Source organism: Diprion similis, chromosome 8 (genome assembly GCF_021155765.1).
Source record: "Diprion similis isolate iyDipSimi1 chromosome 8, iyDipSimi1.1, whole genome shotgun sequence".
Lineage (NCBI taxonomy): Eukaryota > Metazoa > Arthropoda > Insecta > Hymenoptera > Diprionidae > Diprion > Diprion similis.
The window spans coordinates 1,579,177-1,600,369 of NC_060112.1; the positions used below are offsets into that span (position 1 = coordinate 1,579,177).

A 21,193-nucleotide genomic window follows, 5' to 3' on the forward strand; every position below is an offset into this window, starting at 1 on the left:
CTCGTCCAAGGGCTGTAAGCCCTGGTGGGGGTATACGGGGCAAAGTCCCCACCGGGAGTTTGGGAGATGAAGGATGCCTATCTAAAAATGTACTTATTTAAAAATAACATTGAATTAAAAAGAAGGGAATACAATAAAAATAATTGTCTGGCTCTTATCCGGCACTGGCCTGGCACTCCCCCTTCCACCACGACCCTGAAAATATCTGCATCAGACAATATTCTATCTTTGGGCAGCCAAAGCTGCCATGTTTTTGATCGTACAGACTTCGCTCGTGGGTCAATTCCTTCGTTTTAAAATTTCCTAAATGAGCATCTTCTCCGTTCTCTGAATATCACTGTCCTGAAGGCGGAGCTAATAGAACGTCTCTAAGTAAGTAAATTTTCGTTCGTTTTATTCCCCGACTTTCTAGCGGTAAATTGAAAGAAAAATTGTCATGTCTGTCGACAGAATTGACAGAATTAGTACGCGGGGAAGTCAGTCTTACAATTAGACTCGCTTAGAGATAGACTAAGCGGTCTGTGCACCGAACTGAAGGGTGGATTTTCACGGGCATCAAAATACTGCGACAGCGAGCAGCGCCACGCTGCGACAATAAACAACTACCCCTGAAAATGTGTCCACAGTACGGTCTTACATACAGGTCTTGCATCTCAGGCAAAATTTCAATAAAAAGCAATCTTCTTCTTTTTCCTTTTGGCTATTCCCCTTAAGAGGACGTGCCAATGTACTTTTGTGTGCTGCTGAATTCTTCAGGAGATTTCAAAAAACTCCGCTCGAAACGGCGATGGTAGTGAAAGAATATTACCTCGAAGGTAGATTCCATAAGGTTAAGTAGATGCGGGCAAGATGCGCGCTGCTTATTCTGGCGTTGAGAGCTTCGTGGATGACTTATCAGTGAGGAAGGAAGTGACAGCACTGACAGCACAACACACATCAGAAAAAAAGTAAACAAAAAAGGAGCTGCACTGAAACATTAACACCGCAATATGTTAGGGATTTATAAGACTCAATGTTAAAGATTCAAATTATTTTTTATGATGAATCAGTCATAACTAGAACTATATTCACTGGACATGTTAAGAACAATTTTTGGATATCAGTAAGGGGGTTTAAATAATCTTCAATCGCATATGGCACTGAGATTTTATTAAAAGCCGAAACTAAGTTCTTATCTTTCGGGGAGTAGGACGTGACCAAGTTGGAAGTGTTCAGTCGGTTCTTAAAAGCTTTAATTGAGTGCCAAATCTTGTCCAAGTCCGTCTGTGGGCAAATGGAGGAGCAAAATTCTCTAAATCCGACTAGTTTTTTTTCTTGAGGAATTTTTTGACTTCCTTTTCGCTCCTCCAATAAACTGTGAGGTTCTCATCCGTCGGGCAATTCTTGAACATTTTGGTAGCAGCGCGTCTTTTGGCTGTTAAGTTGGAACATTCTTGACTCCACCAAAGAGCCGCGGGAGGAGAGTTCTTCGTGGGGGAGGCCTCCAACCTTTTGTCTCTACATAACATGAGAGAATTATGCAAGTGATTTAGAAGTGAGTCGAAAGATTGATTGACGTCTCTGCCAATGGGAGAATTATCTCGAAGTTTGGAAGAAAAACTTTGTCCAAAAAGTGTCCAGTCTACGTTGCTTAGAATTATTTTGTTCCTACATTGGAGTCTAAAAAAACTGATCCCCTCCACTTAAACATGGATGGGAAAGTGGTCACTCCCCAAGGGGTCATCTAAAACGCTCCAGGAGGTATCCGATAAAAGCGAACTGAAGCGAACGTCAGATCCGGGACACTCCTTCTATTACTATCCACATGTAACCTAGTAGGATCTCCATTATTGAGAAGGCGTAAATCGCAGTTATCAAGAACATTGACTATGAACCTTTCATCCTGGTTGAGTAATTGACTGCCCCATAGCGCGTGATGCGCATTGAAGTCACCGCAGATGATGACATTATCAAACTCCGCTACGACTTGGAAGAAATTTTTCCATTCGGAACGGGACAGGAATTTGTTGGGGGGCCGGTAAACAGTGAAAACGTGTAAATAAGAATTAGAAAGTTTGAGTTTAACCATGTCCCAATCTAATTTGCCTGCAAGGGGGAGGCGATCGACTCTTTGGTAATAGATGTCCTTACTGATGAGAAACGCCAGTCCGCCACTCACAGTGAGGGACGGCCTGTCCCTCCTCACTATATTATAACCTTTACAGGTTAAAAATTGACTGAGATTAAGCCACGTTTCTGTAAGACAAATAACATCAAAATTTTGTATTAATTCCGGGAATTCGCTTCATTTACTAAATATGCTACGACAATTCCATTGGAACAAGTTAAGGCCGCTAGCCATGTTAAATCGGACGTCGTCTGTAGAGCACTTCCGAAGCTCTAATGCTAGAAATTATGGTATCAGACTCGGGAAACTCCTCCGCGATTCGTTGGCAAATGAAGTGAAAAAAGTCACCTAGTGACTTTCGAATCTCCTGTCTCACCGAGTTCATCATTTTCATTTTTGAATCCGATGGAGAAGAAATGGGGAGGCGAGTATCTAGAGAGTGGTCGAAGTCCATGCAATCATCCGAGACGTCAAAAATCAAATCCTGAGTAAGCGTAACCGAGTTATTATACTTGTCGGAGATAGAGTCGTGAGCGGAATGATCCGAGCGAGGAGTGGAAGTAACTTTATCACCGTGAACGAGAGTTTCTAAGCCGCCAGAATTGCTGGACGTACCAGGGCCTGACCTTCTCATGTAGGGAAGAGATAACTGATACACTAGGTTCTCCTTGTTGGGCTTGCTTAAAGGTGGAAACTCCTTGCTGTTAAGGGAGGGTGCATGGAGAGGAGGTAGGCTTGGAGGCCGTGAGAATCTTGGAAAATTTCTCACGGATGGCATTTTTCTCCTTTAACGGACGTACACGGGACAACCTCGATCGGAGGCACGATGTTTACCCTGACAGTTGGAACACTTAACATCTTGTGAGGTTCTAGGTATCCGCAATTAATAGATCGCACCTTACCACGGTATTGAGGATGGACATGCCCGAAACGGAGACATTTCTTGCATATCTTCACAGAAGGAAGATAGAGGACTACATCCAGAGTATTCAGAAAAATAGCTATTTTGTCCGGAAGGGCCGCCCCCCGAAAGAAAACTTTAATCCGCGAAGAGTTTTCCCTAATGAGGTGACCCTCAAGATTCCGCAACACCCATGGGATTCTTTTAACGTAGGCTGCCTCGCCATTTGAATTCCCCAAGATAGAAAAATTCTCAAGAATTTCCTTCTCTGATAGAGCAAGATCAACCCCTCTAATTAATCCAATTTTAAAGATACATCCGTCGGGAATATATTCCACTAAAGCAGGGTTGCACATATCTATGCCCTGTTCCACGAAGTAATTAGCATCATTAATGTTGTCACAATAGATGTTATATCTGTTAATACCCGAGGCCTCAATACTAGAGACACCCTTAAGAAGCTTATTGTTTTAAGGGTTTTCGCAAAAATCATGGCGTGGATCTTACCCGCATTACCCCCTTTTTTATCATATACCTGGACAGGTATGGGGTGAGATCTAATTGACGGTATCCATGGAGTAATTTGTTCAGAACCTCTTATTTTATTCGAAGGACACTCGCCAGAGGCTTCATCTGAGGGATCCCTAGACCTTTTCGAATCAACGACTTCCTGATCGTTAGTCATTACAAATACAGAGGAGAAACAATCAACGAACGTGCGATCCCTTACTAAATCTAAGAGCGGTAAGGGGGGGGGGGGGGGGGGGGATCCACCACTTGTCCTTGGCCCATCTGCATCTGGGGAATCCGAACTGTTGATCGCTGAACCCTGATGTGCAAGATTACGTCGCTCGGCTGGAGAAGCTGAGATTGGAGCTAAGCCTGGTCGTTGACCGATGATATCACGTGGTCCGAAGATAAATCGATAACAGCAGTGAAGAAATTAGTAAGTAGATGGAAATATGATGGCTCGCGACAGCTTATCTTATTGGCGGAACACAGGAAAGCTCAAAAAGCAACCAAGAATAGCACAAATGGCAAAAAAGGCTCAAAAACAAGAAGCCTAGAAAATGCACGACTTGACTATGTGTCAGCCATCTTAAAGCACTCCTCAATTAGAGGCAATCGAGGCAATGATCCACTATTGAAGAAAAATCCAGGTAGCGCTACGATCGAGGGATACATAAACATAACCTATATCGTGCGTGTGACTGATGTACTCTGCATGTTGGTTTTGTTTACATTTTTGATAATGTAATGTATCCCTCGATCGCAGCGACGCTAGCGACGTGACACGTTAAGAGACCCACGTTGAAATCCGCAGCTGCAAGACCTGTACATGTAAGACCGTGGTCTGCAGCGAATTAATATGAGTTGAGCCGACCAACCATCAATATAATCTAATTTAATTGATGGAATCATTAGCAGTTCGTCTGTAGATGATTGTAGTGCAGTTGGAATTGTATGTTAGCGAACCGATCTTTTGAAAATAAAAAAAATGATAAAATTGCAAAGTTGGGGTTATGACGTCATCATTGGACAAAGATACTATTGTAGAAAAGCCGAGGCTAGTCCACCGGCTACCGGCGGAATAATTTTTGTCTATTCGTCCGGCTATCCGGAGAAATTGGTAGAAATTTATTCATCCGGATAGCGAAATATGATGGAACATGTGTATATCTTTGGGTTAATGCTTCCATAATTGGTTTCGGTTATACCCCTGTCATACGTATGCCGTACTTATTCTTCCCTGTGGGATGGCAACCTTCCGCGTTTTTCGTACGTGATTGGGTGTTGTGGTTTCAGAGGCCGAACTTATTCTAACCATTGGGCTGCAACAGTCACCTTCCGCGTTCCCACAACCGAGAGGTTCGTTTCTACAAGTCCATTTCTACGAATGGCGGTCAAATGATTCAAATTAAATTAAATTAAATTAAATCAAAATGTACTAAATTGATAATTAAATGTATGAGAAACGAACTTTCAGGGTCGCAACATGTAGAAACGAACCCAGCGGTTGTAGGAACGCGAAAGGTGACAAATGTGACTGTGACAGCCCAAGGGTTGCAGCAATAAATTATTGCCCTACAAACGATTCTCTATTGATATACAACGGAATTTATTGAAAATATTGAACTTTATACATGATTGTCGGATAGATACATGTAGAATTTTTTATTATTTTTTAAAAAAAGATCGGTTCACTATCAAAGAATTCCAACTGCACTAGAATCATCTACAGACGAACTGCAAATGATTCGATCAATTAAATTAGATTAGTTTGATGGTTTGTCGGTTAAACTCATATTAATCTGCAGCGGCAGCAAAACAATATTTCCAATAGTATTAGAGTTCACGGCAAAATAAAAAGTACAATGAACCAACATTACATAAGGAGTCAGACTATTATAGGTTGACTGAAAATACATGTGGAATTGAAAAGTTAAGAAAATCTCGCACAAGAAATATGTACGCCGCAATTGTACGAAGGAAAAATGAATGTCCATCAAATGCACGAACGTGTATCGTTTATATTCACCTGAATATATCAAACCTTTTTTAGGCGCCAGTAGCATCTCTAATCGTAAGATACTTAATTTATTTGTTCAAAGTTTTTTACAAAATCAACTGTGCCCTACAAATATTTTGGAAAAATTTTGAAACACTTCATTTTCAGTTCCAATCGTGTCAAGAATATTTCAATGAAGAATTTTTATGATCTGTTGGGCAGTTTTAAAATTATGAATTAAGAAAATCAGTGTCTCAAGTTTTTAGGATATCCGAAAAATTCTGACACACTTTTCTCTTTGATAGAAGTACGTTGAAGATATGTAGAAGGCTGAACCTATTTTCTTAGTTTTTCCAAGATTTGGAAGCGGTAATTGTGTTTTAACTAAGAAAAATTACGCACTTGCTTGAATAAATATAAAAATGAATAATAAAAAGGAATTTCTGTGCTATCTCCTCAACAACTTGACTACTCTGTAGTTTTCAGGAGCACTAGTGCTTAATCAACTTTTAAGCACTGGTGCTTATAAAAACTACACAAGGTTCTAGTTTTTGACAGGAGATAGCACAGAATACATGAGCGCAATTAGGGACTTCTTGACTCATGTGCGGCACTTTACACTCGTCAAGAAATCCCTATTTTATGAGCACTTGCTACGAAAATAATGCGCACCTGTTACGAAAATAACTGTTATCATGAGGTTCGTTGCAATCTTTCGGTGATACCACTTTTGGGGAATGTGTCGAAAAATATTTTAAAAAATTTATTTTACCTTCTGCATAATATTGACATGCTTGTCAAACCATGTTTTCTTTCTTAATTGTTCAAATGCTCAACATTGGTCATTGTTAATTCATGGTTCTTCAAAGTACTAAGAAGGTGGGAAAATTTGTTTTATTTCTCACAGAGTAAATCTTGAATTGTTCAGAATTGCATGAATAATATTATTGAAAAATCAATAATTAATTTTCGATTCCGTTGGCTTTCAAATCATTAAATCCTATTTCCAACGCAAAATCACCCATAAAGTCAATTTTTATCCTGTCAGCTGTACGTGCTATACACACCTACACGTATGAGGACGATTCAAAATTTCGGTTAACATGAAACTAATAAAATAATAATAATATATAAATAATTAAGGTGTAAAAGGAAATATTCTTATCGTAATATCTCTGCTGCTGGTCTTTCCTCCGTCATTTTTCTGCTGTTGTTCCTGCGCTCCTTTCGCTGCATTTTCTGATTTTCGGGGGTCCAATTAGTTGAGAAAGTCATACAAATTGATTTTGGGACATAAGATTTTTGGCTCCAAAAAAAAATAAGGCTAACAACTTTGCAATTTTGGTGGAAATTTTGAAAATTTTGGAAAGTGCTAAGGACCACTCTTGGACGCGCTATTTCGACTTGATTTTTTGAGGGAAATCGTTCGGGCGCGGTCCCAATACGCTGCGAGCAACGGATCAAGAGTTACAGCCAAAAAACCAAAGATCTGACTTGTCAGTTTTGCTGCTGCTGGACATTCCTTCGTTATTTTTCTGCTGTTGCTCCTACGCTCTTTTTCTGGTGTTTTCTGAGTTCCTGGGCGTCCAATTATTATAGAAAGGGTCATACAAATCGATGCCGAGACGAGAAATTCTCGGTTCCAAAAATGAGCAAAAAAGTAAGGCTAACCCCTTTGGATTTTTTGCAAAAATTTCGACGATTCTGAAAAGTGCTGCAATAAATTCATACAGGCACTGTTCCGACGTAATTTTGCGAGAGAAATCGATTGAGCGCAGTCCGAATGCGCTGCGAGCAACGGATCAAAAGTTGCAGCCAAAAAACGAAAGATACATTTTCCTAATTTTTCTGCTGCTGGTTCTTGCATCGTAATTTCTCTGTTGATGGTCCTACGCTATTTTTCTTGTGTTTGCTAAGTTCCTGGGCGTCCAATTATTCTAGAAAGGGTCATACAAATCGATTCCGAGACGAAAAATTCTCGGCTCCAAAAATGAGCAAAAAAGTAAGGCTAATCCCTTTGGATTTTTTGCGAAAATTTCGACGATTCTGAAAAGTGCTGGAATAAATTCTTTCAGGCACTGTTCCGACGTAATTTTGCGAGAGAAATCGATTGAGCGCGGTCCGAATGCGCTGCGAGCAACGGATCAAAAGTTGCAGCCAAAAAACGAAAGACGCATTTTCCTAATTTTTCTGCTGCTGGTCCTTGCGTCGTAATTCCTCTGTTGATGGTCCTACGCTTTTTTTCTTGTGTTTTCTGAGTTCCTGGGCGTCCAATTAATCTAGAACGGGTCCTACAAATCGATTCCGAGATGAAAAATTCTTGGCTCCAAAAATGAGCAAAAAAGTAAGGCTAACCCCTTTGGATTTTTGGCGAAAATTTCGACGATTCTGAAAAGTGATGCAATAAATTCTTCCAGGCACCGTTCCGACGTAATTTTGCGAGAGAAATCGATTGAGCGCAGTCCGAATGCGCTGCGAGCAACGGATCAAAAGTTACAGCCAAAAAACGAAAGATTTCCTTCCCGATTAACGTTGCTGAATTTGACTGAAAAATGAATTGCCTCGAATGAATCTTTTCAATCGGTGGTCATTTCATAGTCAGAACAATAATATCCGACACTGCATTATCTTTTTGGATGCGATGGTAACATTAGTTCTCGTCGTGTCTACGTACCGATAGTTTACCGACTTGAGGTGCGCGACTCACAGGGCGCCGCTCGACGATGAATTTCATCTCGTTCATTTTCGCTTACGGAAAGTCTCATTAGGCTAGCAGTCTTTATACATCGTCAATCTACGTATTATGTAAGGAACAAATACTGCGATAAACATTGCATTAAGCAGAATATGAAAAATGTTGTGTAAGATAGTTATTATTGTAGCTTGTAAATACAGTTTAAGTTTCCTAAGCACAGGTGCAATTCACCTCTGCAGGATACGCAATGTATAATATTGTATCGGTACTATTTTACGTAACCTGGAATAAACCTGGAATGAATAACACCTGCTGTGTTTATGGGTGGGTGTTGTTAATTCATAACACTTCATGACTCGTATTATATTTATTATAGGTATTTAGGCCTCTGTCGTCGTCCGGCCTTCATACCCAACTCGGCTCCGGCTCACGGCTTACCTACGGTGTAGCATCACGTGGTCTAGCATGTACGCTGTTTACATATTATACATATTTGACAATACCTACTAAAATTTCTCCGTATTTCTTCGTATCTTCTTAGATGTTGGTCCCACGATACTACAAATACCTTTTTTGTAATACTTGGGTCCCAATTAGTCTAGAAAGAGTCGTTTGAATTTATTCTCAGACAAGAAGTTGTCCGCTCGAAAAAAAGGAAGGCTAGTCCCATTGGTTTTTTCAGTCTGTTGATGGCGGATTTAGAAAAATATAGTAATCGATTTATTCACACCTTAAGTATATCGACATAATTTAGCGAGAAGAATCTATTGAGCGCAGGTCGAATACGCTACGACCAGCGGATCAAGACTTGCAGCCACAAAATTAAAGATTTCCTTAGTAATTCATCAGCCGTTGTTTCGCTTCTCTTCTAAAATTCTTTTTCGCATTCCCGAGGAACCATAATAATGCGTTGCGTTGACTGAAGAATATATTCTTCGGTCCACGTGCGTTGCTCGGTTAGTTTGTAATTTATATATGGCGCGCAAACACTTCTGACCAATATGGCCGATCTAATATCTCATCTACTCCCCGCGCCGCTACTTTGGAGGTTGCGTCCATAAGTCCGTGGTTTTATTTAACGATTTTTAGGTTAGGAACATAAAACCTGCAGTTCTTCAGTTGGTTATGACAATCTAATACCTTAAAGGTAGATATTCAGTCTAAGATTTATTTTAGCCGAATGTCATATACTTATGAATTATTTTGGAAATATATTTTTTTTTATCAGGTTTCTGCATAATGGAGGTCGAGTTTAAAGAGTTATCCAGTGACGCTAATCTTGTTGCCAAAGTTAAAAACTTCCACAAATCAACAGATGATATAAATAACCATCTGAAACTTGCTACTAGCCCCGAGTTCTACGAGAAACTTTCCAATTCTGACAAATTGAAATATAACTTGTTAATGTCATATAGTTTGAACACTCTGTTTTGGATGTACCTGCGACTCGAAGGTATGGCTTAACATTTTCAATTAACCACCATTTGTTTCTTTATGCTTATTCGTTAAAAAATATCACAATTTTCAGGTGAGGATCCAATGAAGCATGAAATCAAATCTGAAAATGAGAGATTGAAACAATATATGGCTCGGGCAAAACAAATCAAAGACAGAGACACTATAATGCCTAGAGTAAACAGAGAAGCAGCTCAAAGATTTGTTAGAAGTGGGCTTTGGGAATCAAGAAGCGATAAGGATAAAAGTAAAAGGATAAAGGGCCCAAGAAAAAATACCACCTGAAAACTGAATTAATCATTTCTCAAAGTATAATGTAAGCTGCGTTAATCTCGATCAAGTAACTACGAAACATCATTGCTTTTTGACCATTTTTTAAAGTGATAATTAAATTTATAGCAAATAAACTCATGTAGCACACCAAATGAAGACCAGTATGATCAATTTGTATCCTTTTGTTATGTTCTTCCAAGCAAAATATGATAAACATTATGAATGTTTTTCTAATTAATGTGTAATCCAGAAGTAATACCGAGCTTTGAAAATTTCACCCCGATCTACATTTTGACGGTTAATAAACTTGTAATATCTAAATAAAATAAAAAAAAGATCAAGATGTTTATTATTAATCATCAGACATACAGATCCACAGACAAAAGATATCAGAAGAATACATTCTATGATATATAAAACAAATTTTAATTGAAACGAAATTATTATATCATTATTTTGCTCGTGAAACTTGGTTTAAAAATATTTAAAAGTATATGTGTTTAAGTTATACAATCGAAAGTTACACACAAATACATTCATCCTTCAAGCTATTAAATCTAGTGACTATACAATATAACGATTATTAATAATAATAATAATTTACGTAGTAAGCTCAAACAAACCCAACACTATTTACAAGTATAAGTGCGTACTAGGTTCAACTTATTACAAATGATGATAAATAATACTACCTTTGTTTCGTTTACACATATATATTTTATATTTGAAGTCTCTAAAGCATATTATTTTCACAAGAAATCGTTCAAGCGATCAAGAAAATATTTATAAACTATAGGTGAATGTTAATGCTATGTTACTGAGAAACAATAATTAATCCTATTTTTGAGTACTGTAATTCGAATTTCGCATGTTCCAAATTCAATTCCATAATCGATGCTAATCGTGATAGCTTCTTACCAACGTCCTCATTAAGATATATTTACATTCATTACGACGCATTGAAATTAAAGACACACGCATCAATTTGGTTTACAGCACATTTTTAATAAACCTATTGTATGAACCTAATTAAATATTAACTATCAAGTATTACTATATTCATTATACTGAATGTATACACGATTGCAGTATGTTATGATAAATTATTTCTGTCGTCCTTATAATCACACATTTCTCTGTAATTACTATTCATTGAATATTTGAAACATCGATAACTAGGCACGTCTTCTTCTTTGACGTTAGGATGCAACAAAATTACACTAATACTCAATACAGGTCAATATCTCAACCCCTGAGATTATTTTTAAAGCTACACAACTGAAGAAACGAATGCAACCATACCGTATACACTAGTCGTGTCCACTTTGGAAACAATTAATCAAGTTCTTGTGGCATATACATAAATGTAATTGCCAGGTAACTAAGTTAGACAGTGCTTATCGGCGTACAAATATACATAAATCAGACATACTAGTGGCGTGCTTGGAAGGCGCGCAACTAGCCTACTGCAACCATGTGCAAAGTAATAAGCATTTGGTTTTCATGACAGAGTCTACTGTAATCCCAACCTCTGATGACAATGAAATGTGAAAGAAAAAAAAATATATATCAATAGCTGATACTTGTATTGATAGATATTCAAATTATCATTGAAAATGCTTGATTTATCGCGGTACATGATTTTTATACGTATATATATATAAAATATATATATGTATGTATGTATATAATATATATACATATACATTATCAGCTGTATACATATATACGATAACATTAAATATAATCATCACCTATAGCAAACCATGTTATATAATTATGTAAATGTGTATTGTTCTTGTTTTAGGTATATCCATATTATAAATCTTTTTCCCTCATTTCGTACACTTCTCAATATACGACTACATTACTTTTTGCTCTCAACCTAATCCCGTATATCTTATTCACTTTTTCTCTTTCCCTTTTAATTGTAAAGAAGAAAGTAAATAGTGATATTTTCTGTATAACGAATTTATTTCTCGTGTTAATGTCTGTTTGCCTTCAATTGCAATTCGTATTCTAAACGCTTTCAACTTTGATGTTTACGACTGTGATCCGGTACCGCAATAAGAAACTCGTTCCGATTCGATCCTCTGTAACGTTTATACAGAAAATACATATAAATAATTGATTTCGAAACACTTGTAAATCAGTACACTATTTTGTGCTGGAAGGTTTCTTAACAAACAATTGTTGGGGTAAAAGTTGAGAAATACTAAACTGACTCAATATTTGGATCACAATTCTATTTATATTTCGGCTATTTCGGGCTTTCAAGTATACGCAATTGATTATTCTTCAGTATTTCTAATTGGCTCTAGTTCTTCTTTAAAACTCATTCACAGCTTAAAGTTTCTCTACAGGTACAAATGACAAGAATAGGTAAAATATATTCACCAATGGTATAAATTAATTATTACCTTCAATTGCAAATTAATCGGTGGGCTTCGCTGATGAAGAATTAGAATACTAATTAATTATCTAGGTATATTCCAGTCTGTCATTTTAAAATGATACCTCGATACATGTGCACTTCGATAATTGCTTTAATACTATTCAGCACAATTTATTCCATACGATATTCTATTTTCGAGGAATCCATTCAATTAATATCAAGTTATTCAAATGAAAATACTAATAATAATCTATACGACATTTAAAAAACCGTTTTATGACTCAACGAGCCACCACCTTTCCCAGGAATCACTGCAATCAATAATTCATATTGCAAATTAATTCAAACCCAAAAATCGATTGCTATTTCACTTAAACTGCCACAATATCAATTTTCAATTTAAAGCAAAATTCAGCTATCAGATAAATAGACATTTAGAAGAATAAATAATTAAAGTGTTTAGTCTATGAATGTACTATAGCGGATAAGAAAGACTGGTAATATTATCCGTTACAGATCTGATAAATTTTCTAACACTACACATACACCAATTTAAGGAGATATCAAATGCCATGCATTAGCCTACGTGACAGTGTTATAAAAACATCTAATCTAACAAACAGACATAGAGGGTTGTATAGTACAAAAAAAAAAAAAAAAAAACATAGCGTACATATATTGGATACTCAGAAAATTCTGTTTAAATATCACTGAATAATTGTGATCACTTTCATTTGAATAACTTCGAAGTTCTTATAAAAATATTTGGAAATTAATCTGAGGTTGGAGCCAGTTTTTCTTTTTCTTTTTCTAATGGTAGATAAAAATTAATTGAAGATTATTCGTGTCTCTTGACCGGTTTGATTTTCCTCGCCGTTTTTGATTCACCCTCGGTGCCGTAGAGATGATACCGATACTTCATGTCGGTTGCGAATGACTTTGCCAAATAAAAGAGACAGAGAACAAACAAAGGAAATAAAATCACAAAAATTAGTACATCAAACAGACAAATAATATTAAACCGATTAAAAAAACGAGATGCATCGCGACAATAACAATATTGTGGTAATATGGTGCAGAAAAGGAAATCAGATGTGGCTAAGGGGAGAATTAAAGCGAATAGAAATATTGTGCACGACAATACAGCATGTTCCGATTCTACAAGTCATCTGCAAGGTTTTTTAAATCCTCTAAAACTATAGTGTCAACTAACGTGCAGAAAAATGCCAGCTGCATGGTCAATCGTGCTAAATAAGTCGATACGTTAAAAAAAGCTCTTCTTTGAAATAAATGCAACCTTTCTCTTTTTCTGCAAAATCTATCCCCCCTCTCTCTCTCTCTCTCTCTCTCTCACTCTCACTCTCACTCTCTCAAACAATCTCTAGCTAGAATGATGTCATGTCTTTATTGCCTTGCTACAAAAGGAGCTAAAAGGAGAAAAACGATCTACGTAGTACACTTCTACCTATTAGTCAAACATCAATAATATACTCACCAATCTCGATTTTACTCGCTTAGGCAGTTCTTCCTGCAGACTGTAGATGTCTGTACGTTTTAGAAACAACTGAGATCCGTCCTCGAAGACCACCTGAAGAAAACGTAGCTAGTCAGTGAATGTTGTTTACAATTGAATAATTGGTGGCCACAAATTTTTGGGAAAAAAATTCCATGACCTTTCCTGGTTTTCCGTGACATAAAACCTAGTTTTCCCTGACATTTTCCCAGTTCTAATAAGTTATTAAAATCTAAATGTTTCAGCTTATCAAGTCTATACTCGGGTCAAATTCAATTCCAATCGAAGAAAAATATAATGTACAAAAAAGTCAGTTCAAGCCGTTTTGTTTTCTCAGTGAAAAAAAGTTGACTTGTTACTTCAAAAAATCATTTCTAATTCCCATGATAGCAAACTGATAGTTTCAGTTTTTTCCATGACCAAGTTAAAGACATCTTAACAATTCGAGTTAGGGGATTTTTCTATTTCGTATTTATGTTCGCGAGTAAATATCTCACCGTGAACATGATTCGATGATTTGTGCCCTCAAAAATACCATTGTACGGTTGACCGTCTGGCCTCTTGACCATAACTGAGCTTCCGATTGTAGGATGACTTCCCGATTCTTGTTTCTATAAAAGGATGGAAAAATAGATTCAGAATTACAAATTGGCGATTGAAGCATTTTACTCTCAATAGTTTCATAAATTATTCAGCAATAATAAACTCACAACGATATCCGAAGGATACAAGTCATCGCGAAAACTGTTATCATCGAATGTGACCATGTAAAAGAGCGTGTCGTTTATGGAGTCGATTTTCGCTCTGTAGTAGCGGGAATTGCGATGCTTTGCCCATACCGCCTCTCCCTGTCTCACCATTGGAATTTTCTCCTTTTCATTATTGTGCCTGTGGCAGGATATCTAAACGAAAATAACGGTACTTGATAAATATCTAATCTCCGTGCCGCATATTCATATAAACATAGGTTTGGAAATATATAAATCTGTCATCATCGATGCCAGAAGAAATAAAAAGAAAGAGAATGAAATCACAAACCTGTAACTTGTAGGAATCAAATATTGGTATGGCAAATGTTGCGCCAGCTATGAGACCACAAGACGGATGGAAATATGCCTCGCAATGATCGCAGCTGAGACAAGCTCCGTCTCGTTGACCGCAACATCCGCACTGTTGTTTCAACAATTCAATTTTAATTGTCAGGACGTTGATGGGATCCTTGTTGATTGGATCTTTGAAGGTGACACCCGGCAGTAAAAGGGCACACAAAATGTGAGCCCATCTACCGTCGCTAGTTCGCTTTACTGCACCGCCTCGCATAGGACACAAGCAGCACATCTAAAAAATAATTATCGTTACATTGTTGAATAGTGTGTCTAAAGTTACCTCTCACTGTCTATGAGGTAGTGTACATGATATAAAAGTACATTAAATATTGTATGCGAAAATCAATATTAAAAATCTTTCATCATACTTACAACATGTACCATACCAGCTCTGCATTTGTCACAAGCCCAGTTCTGCAAATCTGTGGGTAAGACGTTGATTCCATAGCAAGAAGCATGAACAGTAACGTGACATTTTCTGCAGCTCAGTAATTTGTTTTTCTCCGGTTCCGTGCCTTGTTCCTTCGAATTAGCAGCAAAAATACTAGACGATACCTGTTGAAATAATGACGAAAAATTTCATCTAGCGACAATTGACAATTCAGCTCAAGCAGAGAAGGCAATTAGTTCAAATACATTCAATTGATTGAATGTCAACTATTGATCACACTTACCCAAATTGGTGAAGTGTCTGGTAAATTGATCGTTGTGCAATATTTCCAATCGGATGTCATTGCTCGGCCACCGCCCGTGGCCGTTGAGGCAAACGCGGAGCAAATTGCACAGTGGGAAACCTGCGTACTCCAGTAGTCATTGAAGGCCTGGAGTAGATTGTCATCGGGAACACTTGGATATAACATTTCCATCATATGTCCTGGTATTACAGGTTGTGAATTTGGTGTTCGATCGCTGCTGCAGTTGTTCGGTATATTTGACAATTGATTGTATTCTTCCACGTTTGCTGGCAGAGGCTTGGCGATGTCTTGAGTTTTCGCAGGAGAATTTTGCTTCTTTTCACATGTTGCCTTTGCTTTCTCTTTCTGGCTTTTTTTAGCTGGTGAATGAGATTTCGTTGTTTTCAGTGGGCATTTGCCAACTGGTGTTTTGTTTTCTCCGATAGAAGAAATTATTGTTAGACGTGGATTACTTATGTTTACAATCTTATTCGTTGATAGGTCTCCACACATCGACTGCAGCTTTGATTCCTTCAATTCACAGATTTTCAAATCTGAATCAAGGTTTGCCAATACATTCTGCATGCACTGCTCATTTGCCAAAGACTCCAAATCTTCCTGACCCAGAATTATGCTCTGCTGATTTCTCGTCATAGAATTATACGACTGCAACATATTTCTGATACTAGTTTCGCTAGAATCATCATTATAAGATGACTTGTGTTGAATAGACTGATTGGAAAGGTAATTTTGACTTGAATCCAATGGACTTGTAATCAGCTCAAGCAAAACTGAGTTCTCATTGCCTGATTTAGTTTCGCTATTATTGGAGAAGTTCGATGATAGACTGCCAGTTCTAAAAGAATTACCAGAGCATGTTGGCGACGTCAGTGTAGCTCTACTAGATTTTGTTACCGACGGAGAAGAGCAGCTGGACATTGTGCGAGGTGAATTAGTCGTGATTACTTTGGTAATTGTTGTTTCCGAACAAGACAGAATGGGTGGCTTCAAACTTGCACAATTGGTAGCAGTCTGGATAATACTTTGGTTCTGCAGCTTTGGTGGCTTTCGCTTAAAATCGTTGCCGTAAAGTATTCTAGTCTCCTGCTTATCAGGCACAAACATTTTTGCACCGTTTGACATTTGAATAATTTTTGTGCCTTGTTGTACAGGTCTGACAAGTTTTGAACCTTGTAATTGAACACTCCTTGATGTACCACCTTGCATATATCTCTCTAACGCCGATATGTTGTACGTGGTCATTATGTCATTAGGAGACCTTTTAATTTCCATGCCAGTGCACTGCGCTCTTTCGTTCAATGGCGAGTCTCGATTTTCAACTTTTACTGTCACGTTTACATCCTTCAACTCTCTATTCCCCGAAGTCATGGAGCACGGGGGTTGCGCCATCGTTCTGAACGGTAGATTTTGTGGTTTACTCGCAGCCAAACTGGTCTGTGGACTCAACTCTGGAGGCGTATCTCTGGGCTCAGGACTCCCGACGCTGATGTATGTAATCGGAGGGTTAGAATTCTTTTGAATAGCTTCCCAAGAATTTTGTTGCAGAACCAAGAGCCCGTCTGCTGCATTTGAGATGTCCTTTTCTTCCTCGGACTTCACCGTGTTCTCCGTTTTTATGGGTGGTTGATTCCTCTTCGCGGCCGACGACTTCAATATCGCGGGAGTCAGTTTCGAAGCCTTCAATATATTTTTACGAGCTGTATTTCGACCAGGCTTCACTTGAGATGAAACCGTCGCTCCTGAAATGTTATCCGTCAGGGTAGCTGAAGTCATTGAAAACTCGCGCGAACCACCAGCCGAGTTTGGATACGAGCTGGTGAATGAGCTGCTCGTATTTTCTAGAGTATCTATATGTATTGCTTCTGCAAAATTTCCCTTGCTCTCTGCAAGTTTTGAAATACCTTCGTTGTATCTCTCTATAGCCTTATCCAAATCCTTTCCCATGATGTGACTAGAACTCTGTACTTGTCCTCCATTTGTGATATTGACCACAGTTTTATTCCTCATGGTGGTCATGCTGAATTCATTTCCAACCGAAATAATATTTCCAGGTAAGGAGTTGACCTTACTTTGACCGATGGACATGTCTTTTATATTGGGCGCTTTTAGACTTGGCATCGAAGTGAGTTTCCGCTGTACACTTATGTCGGAAATATCCAGGGGTTCCATGGCTGTGAGTAATGGAATATTTGCTCTGTGTTTACCCTTGCAACCATGTTTCTGTTTAACCTTCTTAGATTCACCGTGTTTGACGTATTTCCTTTTCTGCTTGGTCGGTTTCACTGCAAGCTCAGAATCGTCAGGGGTGTCGCTAGCTTGGTTGCCTACAGACTCGTTCTCATTGTCTTTAATGACATTCTCTATTGTGACATCGATGTTACTGTCGTTGCTTTTTTTGGATTGGTTTAAAATTTCCGGATTCTTGCCCTTGATATTGGTCAGCACAAGACACGGAACAGAAGCTTCAATAATATTCATTATATCGCTATGTTTCATTTCAGATTCCGAGTTGCTCGCGGCATACGAAGAGGGAATTAATTTACTCGAATTCTTCTTCGTCTTGGACTTACGTTTGCCAGAATTGTCCAGATTATTTGGTTGTTTCTTCTTTCGTTTTCGGTTTTTCTTACGATTGTAACCATACCCTTCGTCGTAAACTGTTGCCTCGTTCACATCTTTTGTGAAAAAATTTTGAGAATCAATTTTGTTGAAAATTAAAGATTGAATAAATTGAACGATTATAATAAACAGACTCAATTTTTCACTTACCCATCTCACCGGCTTTCAACCATATATCTTCGAGGACTTGCAGTTGCTGTTCATCAGGCGCAGGCTCCTCAGATTCCTCCAATTCCATATCCTGCAGTACTCTCTTGACGTCCGGAGGTATGTCAGGGCGATTGGCTAAGTCTGCCATATTAACATGCGGATTTGTCCCAGCTATGTTTTTTTTGCGGTGAATGGGATGTCTTTTGTTCTTGGGAGCATCCAAGTAGCTTTGGGGCAACTGCCCATTGCTGTTATTACCGCAGAGTAAATCCATTTGGGATGGAAGCGGAGCCGCTGTCTGACGTGGATCTTCCGGATGCGACCCCATGTCCTCTCCGCGAAGCCACAGCTCATACCTAGAATGAAGAACCAAAGAATAATTGAAATGTGAATAATTGTACATGTTTGTTCGACTGCCATCAACTTTTGAACCTATAATTTATTTCTTCCTGATTTTCCTCGTTTCATATGTACCTTTTGAAAATCTCTTGACTTTATTTTCGTCAGTTTTTAACAAATCTCCACCAACGACAAACAAATAAAGATGAGAAAATATTAAGCTAGTCCATCCATCACCTTTCTGGTTGGAATCGTTTAACGAACGTGTCCATTGATATCTTGACCATATCCTTGCTGCAGGAGCATTGCGTAGCTCTTTTTCCATACTCGACCCATCTAGGTGTGGCAAAATTAGTTGATTCGGCGCAATTAAAACCGTGATTGAAGCCTGCGTGATAGCCATAGGGAAATGTGATCATGATCTCTCCTTCCTCTTGAGTTATCTGAAAAGAGAAACAGTCATTAGAATCTGTTCCATTTATACACATCAATTGTAGATTAATATTCTATCCTACCTTATTGTAAGGAATTGAGTACTGCTTCAATATCTGTGGTGAAATGAGGGACATTTTGTGTCTCAGGAAAGCCTGGCAGCTCTGGTAACTGGATGGAAAAAAACCATTGGCCAATCGCTCCAGCCTGCGCCCGTGTTCAGGCGGAATAGCGTACCAAGTTTTGGGCGCACCAAAGTGTAAATAGTTAATAGAATATAGATCCATGTCTTCTGTGTGCCAGGCAAAAGTGGTTTTCCACATGCCGAAGTAGAGATAAGCGGTGTTGACACCGTCAATGGATATTCCATAGTCTTTATTAACATAGTCGAGAATCGTGCCGAGGTGGTTGATGTTCCATTCCTTGACTTCCGGGTCAGTGAGCGACCCTGAGACATCGGCGCCATAGATCGGAGCAACGTAAGTTATATTCTTCCAGTATTTCCTCTCAAGATCTTCATAGTCAAAATGTTTCGGAGTGCTGTACCTTTCCGAGTTTGCAAGCTTGCTGTAATCCTTTACCGTCATTGATTTCTTTTGTATATTTATCTGCTGGTAGAGCCCCTGCTTGCCATCAACTACCTGGCAAATCGGAGCTGGTATCGTTATGTCGAGGTCCTCCAACTGGTAGCCCGATTTTCTCGGAACCCACTCAGGTGGCGGTATAACTTTTGCTATCCCTGCTTTATGCGCCCCTTTGCTTTCCATATGCACAATGTACTTGCTGAAGTCTTTGAACTCCTCGTAAGTTGGCCTGAATACCATGATTCGGGGTGCACCCCCAGAATTATTGTCAGCAGCCATACTTGGCCGTTGCGTGGTACTTCGAGCTCACTTTTCGTCCGTCTTTACTCTCCTACTTATTTTTTATTTTTCAACAGATTTTCGCGAAACCTCTGCAAAACGAAAACAAGCGTTAGCCTAGCCTATTGGGTATCTTGACCAATTTTCGGCAGTACAAATTATTTTTGGAATAAAATTAGGCACGAGATTGAATATCTTTCTGTTCGGTACAACGGAAATATCTGGACGTTCTTTTTTCGATAGCTTATCTGTGAGTTACGATAAACGAACACACGTGTCTAACTGGAAAGTAAACGTATACAAAATTTAAAATCGTGGATATTTAACCTCGCGGACGAATACGTTCTGCGTACGTATTGGAAGAGTTTTCAAGATATCTAGCGAGTTTGACATTTCATGCAGATTATTCACTGCTTTTAACAGATCCAAGGGATCGTATAATCGACAGAAAATGATCTACTGATAATAATAATAATAATAATAATAGAACGAAAACACCAGGAAAAACATAAACAATAAGATGAAGATCGGGAAGACGACCGAACATCGTCCTGCTATATAAGAGACGAATGTTTTCAGAACAGGACCGAACCGCTTTCACACATCATGTAAACAAAATGGGCGCCCTTATTGACAGTATCGGCTATTTGTGATGCAATTCAGCAATTCCTACCGTAAAAAATTGACACCAAGATACAGCGGTAAGTTTCGATTGACGGTTCCAAGGTTTTGACGTTGAAATCAATTGCCGATTGTTGAGTTTCAACAAACAAGCCTAACAGCGAATCCTAGCCCTGTTTCTGGGCCTATGCCAAATCGAGGGTACTCTGTATTTGACGGAAATTTCAAATAGGAAGTAGATAAGTTATTCAGCTCTCATACTCACGACGTTCGTGAATTAAATGCGATCACATTTTCCACTCAACTGCATACCACTCAGTCTAAACATTAATGTTTTTCACCAATCTCGACGGCACTAACCCAATACCTCGGATAAATGACAAACCACCATTACAAACTTCCCCTGGTGGGGATCGACGCTTATTTTTATGCCGCATGCGCAGTCGCGATATACCATCCGCGGCAATTTGAATCTTACCAATTTGTCACGTAGCACCGCTATTTCACTATACAATATACA

General features: G+C 38.5%; 2 protein-coding genes across 4 annotated transcripts; one reads left to right on the forward strand and one right to left on the reverse strand.

Moving 5' to 3' along the window:
• Positions 1–9,228: 9,228 nt before the first annotated feature.
• LOC124409557 (nuclear nucleic acid-binding protein C1D) lies at positions 9,229–10,192 on the forward strand. 2 transcript variants are annotated; one of them, XM_046887251.1, is made up of 3 exons: positions 9,229–9,359; positions 9,441–9,665; positions 9,741–10,192. In XM_046887251.1, exons 2-3 carry the CDS (start codon positions 9,452–9,454, stop codon positions 9,950–9,952), a joined length of 426 nt encoding a protein of 141 aa, XP_046743207.1. In that variant the 5' UTR covers positions 9,229–9,359; positions 9,441–9,451; the 3' UTR covers positions 9,953–10,192. The 2 variants fall into 2 exon arrangements, with proteins under 2 accessions (XP_046743207.1, XP_046743206.1); XM_046887250.1 differs by lacking the exon at positions 9,229–9,359 and having other exon boundaries at positions 9,397–9,665.
• A 1,666-nt stretch (positions 10,193–11,858) lies between these two features.
• On the reverse strand, positions 11,859–21,086 carry LOC124409507. Of its 2 annotated transcripts, none has more exons than XR_006929521.1 (11): positions 19,273–20,144; positions 18,995–19,200; positions 18,419–18,774; positions 15,629–18,324; positions 15,327–15,509; positions 14,887–15,186; positions 14,559–14,750; positions 14,346–14,459; positions 13,831–13,923; positions 12,361–13,272; positions 11,859–12,033 (listed from the first exon to the last, which is right to left on the reverse strand). XR_006929521.1 is itself a non-coding variant. In XM_046887156.1 (11 exons), the coding sequence occupies exons 2-11, from the start codon at positions 20,050–20,052 to the stop codon at positions 13,174–13,176; spliced, it is 5,019 nt and encodes a 1,672-aa protein (XP_046743112.1). In that variant the 5' UTR covers positions 20,053–20,144; positions 20,939–21,086; the 3' UTR covers positions 11,859–13,173. The 2 variants fall into 2 exon arrangements, 1 of the variants encoding a protein (XP_046743112.1); XM_046887156.1 differs by adding an exon at positions 20,939–21,086 and having other exon boundaries at positions 11,859–13,272.
• Positions 21,087–21,193: the final 107 nt, after the last annotated feature.

Bases quoted from the DNA above. Each gene is read 5' to 3' on its own strand.
- LOC124409507 (XM_046887156.1), bottom strand. From the start codon at position 20,052: ATGGCTGCTGACAATAATTCTGGGGGTGCACCCCGAATCATGGTATTC. The intron at 15,187-15,326 runs GTAAGTATGATG...ATTATTTTTTAG, and splicing joins GAGCTGGTATGGTACATGTT to ATGTGCTGCTTGTGTCCTAT. The intron at 14,460-14,558 runs GTGAGTTTATTA...ATCCTTTTATAG, and splicing joins TGTATCCTTCGGATATCGTT to AAACAAGAATCGGGAAGTCA.
- LOC124409557 (XM_046887251.1), top strand. From the start codon at position 9,452: ATGGAGGTCGAGTTTAAAGAGTTATCCAGTGACGCTAATCTTGTTGCC. The intron at 9,666-9,740 runs GTATGGCTTAAC...CACAATTTTCAG, and splicing joins GATGTACCTGCGACTCGAAG to GTGAGGATCCAATGAAGCAT.